The sequence below is a fragment of the Odontomachus brunneus genome, unplaced genomic scaffold (assembly GCF_010583005.1).
Source record: "Odontomachus brunneus isolate Ranch 3 - 2012 unplaced genomic scaffold, Obru_v1 Obru_scaffold_147, whole genome shotgun sequence".
NCBI lineage: Eukaryota > Metazoa > Arthropoda > Insecta > Hymenoptera > Formicidae > Odontomachus > Odontomachus brunneus.
The window spans coordinates 754966-761375 of NW_022639597.1; the positions used below are offsets into that span (position 1 = coordinate 754966).

Here is a 6410-nt window from a genome sequence, read left to right on the forward strand (position 1 = left end):
ATATATATATATATATATATATATATATATATATATATATATATATATATATATATATTTCGTATATCGGGATACGTCAAATTTTCCGCGGAGACCGACCAGAGAGACCCGAGCAAGAGATAAAAAGAGAGAGCTCCTTCATCGTACCCTCTCTGCGCCTTTTATTGTTAAACCTTTTGATTTTCTGCTCCTTATTGTTCGCTCCTTATTGGTTCGATTTAAACGTCGGATTATAACATCTCTACGTGCACATATCTACATCTCTATAACATCTCTACATTTCATAACATATCTTACGCGGTATGTTTTTTCGCGAGCACGCACAACTCATCGCTCCCGACTTCTTTTGAACGCGACAATACACTTTTGCGGTAAATAAGTAAATACAAATAGATAACGTCATGACTCGCTACTGCCAAATTAACTCATCTTGGATCCTACAATATACAAATAATTAGTCTCAATGTCACCTATAACAATTATTAAACTCACGAATTTAAACAACGTTTATACACATTTACCATTTATTGAATTTGTTTTTATGCTTACACTTTATTTAAAACATTAGACGAAATCTATAAAAGGCTTTTTTGTATCGATCGACTAATGATGGAAAATGATTAAATTATTATTTAATAGATTATTAAATTATATTAAAATATATTTTATAAATTATTATTTAATCCTTATTATATTTAATTAGTTTATACAATAATGCGCTTGATTGAATGTACAGATAAATAGTTTATCCCACACAACGTCTAATCGAGACATATAAGACATCTAAAAGACGTCTTAAAGAAGTCTCTCAGACGTCGGAATATGAGATCTCTAAGACGTCTTTAAGACATGTTATGTCCCGATTTTAGACGTTGTGTTGTGTGGGATAACAATGCAAAAATTTCTTCCACGACAAATACATTGCTAAGTCGTGATAAATTAAGCAATAAGAATTCCAAAGCGGTATAGCAAGTGAAATGTTTATTATGATTAAGCATTTTTCTTTAAGAATCGATCGTATGATTTCACTATTTTCCAAGCTGACGCTCATGGATAATGGCTATACCAATGACGCACTCCTTCTTAGTTATCGAGTGAGTTGCACGAGTTACCGAGCAAATTGGCCTTGACTTCCAAATTGCTCTCTAGAATTAAACTGATGTAAAGTCTCCCGCGAATTGCAATATTAAAGGAGTACGTCTTTTTTTTATATTGAGCTAATTTTATCGGTTGTTTTGTCATTCTATGTGTGTATTTGAACCGATGTAACATGTATAGAAAAGTAGATAAGGAAATAATGTGTATGCAAAAATAAGTAGTAAAGTGAGAAGATTGAAATGAGGAAATTTCGATGACACAGTTTATCCTGACTGGAACAGGGAGGGAATCTTAGTGAGCGTATATAAGGACTAAAGATTGTTTAATCACATTCAGTCTTGACACGTCCGTTCAATCTTACGATTCAGCTTTTATTTGCGTTCGATTTTTTCTTTCACATTTTTCAAAGTTACGCGTAATACAATATTCGAGTATTTTCAAGATCGCATAAATATCTAATCGTATATGATGGCAGACATTGCAGAACCACCGGTATGTCTATGTGTGAATTTTTCAGCATAAAACACGTAAATCATTTCGGTTGAAAATAAGTTTCTGTATAATTAATAATATTAATAATAAAAATTACATATTAATAATAAAAGAAATATTAATAATAAAATATCAATATTGATGAACCGAATAAAATATTATCAATGCTTCCGATAGAATATCTTCTGAATTACGCGAACATTTTTAACTTTAATTTTCAATTCTAATAATGATACTTGAGAAGCATCATAATATTTTTAAAACGAATTATTTGTTAGCCAAAACTTATACATGGTGGGAATTACATCAAAGAAGGCTGGGATTCGGCTAAAAGTATCTGCTTGATTTTCGGCCCCAAGGAAGAGGACGAGATTGGCTCGCTAGGGCGATATCTTCAACTTTTCGCCGTGAGTGCAATTAAACGTTTTGTCGGTTAATCTTCGCAATGAATATCATAAGACGTATGCTCAAAATATGCGTATTATTTTTAGAAACACAAAGTGAATCTCTTACACATCGAGTCTAGAAGTTCTCTTCGTCAATCAAATGGCTACGAATTTATGGTAGAGTGCGCACCGGGTGGCGATATCGCTTCGGCGATTGAATCTCTACGAAATCAGTGCAGCTATTTTTCAATCATCTCTAGGTAAAAATTCTTGACGTTCAATAATTGTGTATAATTATATAGCTTCTAATTAACATATGATTGACATATAATTGACAAATAATTGATATATATTTGACATATAATTGATATATAGTTGACACATATTTCAATTAAAAAAGAATTTTATTTGCCCACTCTCGATTCATCGAGGATTACTCTTGATTATTACAAATTCGCTTCGATGCGTAATTATTCACTATTTGAGAAGACGTGCGTACTCGTGCATACATCTAAATCTTCTTCCTGATATCAGTTTAACTGAGATGATAAAATGAAAAGCGCAAATGTCAGCTTGCGACTGTACTCACTTTCAGGAATCATAAAGACAATATGAACACAGTACCATGGTTTCCACGAAGAATACGCGATCTTGACAAGTTTGCTAATCAGATTCTATCGTACGGTGCAGAACTCGACAGCGATCATCCCGGTTTCACTGATCCCGTGTACAGAAAAAGAAGAAAATATTTCGCCGATATCGCTTATCATTACAAACAGTGAGTCGACACATAGATACATTTTAGCCAAAAATGTATCTCTAAGAGTTACTATACATTATGGCATATTTCAGCGGACAACCCATTCCGAAGGTGAAATACACACCCGAAGAAATAGCCACATGGGGCATAGTCTTCAAGAAATTAACGAAACTCTACCCGAAATACGCTTGCAGAGAGCATAATCATGTTTTCCCGCTACTTATCGAGAACTGTGGTTATAGTGAAGATAATATACCTCAACTCGAGGATATATCCAACTTTTTGAAAGGTAACGCGCTTCGTCTACTTTTACGTGTTACATAGAAAAAAATCCGTCCTTTTGGTATGGATCACTCGACGACTTTAATCCTATTCGATTCTGGAGAATTTTCGATCTAAAGAATTGATAAAAATTACTAACGCGCGACATTGACGTTCGTGATAGAAATCCGCTCTCAACATGTCAATCGTTTTTAGATTCAACCGGTTTCACGCTACGTCCCGTAGCAGGGCTGTTATCCTCGCGCGATTTTCTTGCCGGGCTGGCCTTCAGGGTGTTTCACAGCACGCAGTACATACGACACAGCAGCAAACCGTTCTATACGCCAGAACCGGACATATGTCACGAGGTTTTAGGCCATGTACCGCTTTTCGCTGATCCGGCCTTTGCACAATTCTCACAGGTCATCGGTTTAGCGTCTCTTGGTGCTCCGGATGATTACATAGAAAAACTTGCCACGGTAACATTCTTGAAATTTTTCTTCTTGCTGAATTAGAATATCTTAAAAATTGCAATAAATTTTATGTTTTATTCAGTTAGAATCACATACAATTTCAAGGCAAAACACCATTAGTGATTCAATTCTTATTAATTCTATTTTAAGTTGCTTTATATTAATATTTCGCTAGTTCACACTTAGCTAGTTTACACAGCTGGTCCTTTAACTTGTAAATAGACATATGGCTACGCCATTCATTATAAAAATAACTTGTATTATTAATATTGTATTTATGATGTCGACTCCGTCATGACATCGATTCTCAGTAGGAGAGCGATCTTATTCGAGATAAAAGAAAAGTGACAATCAAGATATATCGAATTAAATTCGCTCATGAGTTTAACGTGTTTTCGTAGTGCTTTTGGTTTACGGTGGAGTTCGGACTGTGTCTGCAAAATGGAAAATTGAAAGCATACGGCGCCGGTCTGCTTTCGTCCTTCGGCGAGTTAGAATATTGCTTAAGCGACAAGCCAGAATTACGGACGTTTGATCCGCCAAAGACGGCGTTGCAAAAATATCCGATAACGGAATATCAACCCGTATACTTCGTTGCAGAAAACTTTGAAGACGCAAAGGAAAAGATGATGTAAGTATTCAATTAGAGATAAATACGACGTAACAAAATCGTCTTATCACTTACGTCAAGAAAATATTTGCTCGTGATATTTACGTGTGATATGTCCTAATTTTTATTTAACAAGTTGCAATTCTTCTTATCACACGAGTATGTACGTGTGTTTTGCTTCATTTGATATTGTTTAGATATTACGTAATTTTAGATATACGACGCAGTATTCTCTCTCGTACAATTTATTATTGCTCGTACAATCGACTGATTTAATATAGCAACAACAAAGTTTTTCTCAAAAATTTTGCAACGCATTCCACATACAATAGGAAAACGTGTCTCCTAAGAATTATTAAAAAAAAACAAATTCTGTATTGAAGATACGTTACAAAACTCATCGAAGAAAGTGTTGCTATCTTTGATTAACCGGTTGTATACACCGAGCCTAAATGTCAAACTACGATTATCAAATGACGAACAATGTTTTTTTCTTATTTTAGAAAATTCGCGCAAACTATACCAAGGAATTTCGGCGTCAGATACGACCCTTACACGCAGAGTATCAACATCATCGATAGCAAACAACAAGTGGAAACTCTTACAAACAACCTGAATCAAGAAGTGCAAATCTTGATGGATGCTTTGAAGAAGTTGCAACATTAAAATTAACTATAAAAAGAAAAATTCTTTGAAGATGTTTTATATTGAAAAGTAATAATAAAATCAACAAACTAAGATTATGGATTAAAACAAACTATAATTCTGATATGTTGCACATATTAGATTATTCATATGGCTGAAATTATGCAAATTTAAATATTTAATTGGCATATATATATATATATATATATATATATATATATATATATATATATATATATGAAACAGAAGTTCTCATAACAATTGCAACACGGTGAGCAAAACTATTAGAAACAGTTTGACTTTAACTTGATACAAGGACACAACATAGTTATCTTGGTTATTGTTTTATCACTTTGCTATTATAATTGTTATATATGTTAGTTATGAATGTAGATACGTAGTTCTATGGTTAGAATTTAATGAATGTAGAATGTCTTTAGATCATAGGTCTGTTCGTCTTTTCAAAGAATTTCTGCATTAGTTTAGATGTTCTTTTGATTCAAACGCAAGTACAAATTTGATGACTATCAGCGCTCTCTGGCTCTCTGTTTTGACAGGCCGCAGTGAGTTGTAGGTTGAGATTAGTGTTTTTCATAAACAAAAAACTGAAAGTAAAATATAAATAAAGTTTAAAATAAAATTGTAAAACACATATACAATAATATATAACTGTTAGTTATAAATAATTGTAGTATATAAATGTGAGTATTATATATTGTTATGATGATTGTACAATTGATTTTTTAGATTGTTTTTTATTTTAACTTATTTTTTATGTTGTGTCACGTATTTATCATATGTAACAGAGTTTACTCATATAAGAATAATATATTAATTTTAATAACATACATTTGGTTTATACATTAATATATAATCATAATTATACACCTAAAACATTTTGTGAAATTTAAGTGGAATGTGAAATTTTATTATAATAAAATATCAGAGTATATCTTAATAACTTCACTTGAAAAGTGTGTATATTGTATATGTCATTACATTATACTTTAAATATCTGACAGAGAAACCATTGGAGATATTCGTGTAAAGTGTCCAAGAGAAATAAATATGATATGATCTAGTTGACGTATCCTAGAGGATACTTCCAAATGAACATAATGTTACATGTAACGTACTAGTTAGTTGTAAAAAGTAAAAAAAGAAGCCAAGTGCACGCGCGTTAGCATTAAATCACAAAAAAAACATAAATTAATTTTACAAAAAAACCGTTATAAATAAACTTTACAAAAAAAATCGTTATAAATAAATTACAACAAAAACTTAGCCAAAAGATATTTGGAAAAAATATTATTAAAACAATCTTATTCAGATCAATTGTACTTTCGTAAATACTCTATTAAGAAATATAAGACAGTTTTATATACTCTCTACAAAAGAAAAGATATCAAGAGGTTATATTTGCCAAGTGCGAATGATTAATTATTTTTTAATTTTTTTTATAAACATATGTGGTTTTGATAAACATATGTGGTATACTCTTTACAAAAGAAATGATATCAAGAGGGTACATTCGTCAAGTGCGAATGATTAATCATTTTTTAATTTTATAAAATTAGTAATATATTATTAAATAAAAAATAAGATAATTAGAGAAATACAATAATATTAAAAAAAATTATTATTTATAACTTACACAAAAAGTCCTTGGCGTGCCTTTTTTTATA

General features: G+C 31.5%; 1 protein-coding gene across 2 annotated transcripts in view; it reads left to right on the top strand.

The window, feature by feature from the left end:
* LOC116850497 (protein henna) overlaps positions 1–5573 on the top strand; it is a 7370-nt gene extending 1797 nt beyond the window's left edge. Inside the window, exons 1-8 of one of the 2 annotated variants that reach the window (XM_032828830.1) lie at positions 74–1590; positions 1869–1997; positions 2082–2236; positions 2572–2754; positions 2829–3025; positions 3214–3476; positions 3872–4101; positions 4584–5573. In XM_032828830.1, coding sequence (XP_032684721.1) covers positions 1564–1590; positions 1869–1997; positions 2082–2236; positions 2572–2754; positions 2829–3025; positions 3214–3476; positions 3872–4101; positions 4584–4746 — 1347 coding nt within the window. In that variant the 5' untranslated portion in view covers positions 74–1563 and the 3' untranslated portion in view covers positions 4747–5573. Of the gene's footprint in view, positions 1–73; positions 1591–1868; positions 1998–2081; positions 2237–2571; positions 2755–2828; positions 3026–3213; positions 3477–3871; positions 4102–4583 lie in introns of those variants that run through there. The other variant, XM_032828829.1, reaches the window with a different exon arrangement.
* The last annotated feature ends 837 nt before the right edge of the window (positions 5574–6410 follow it).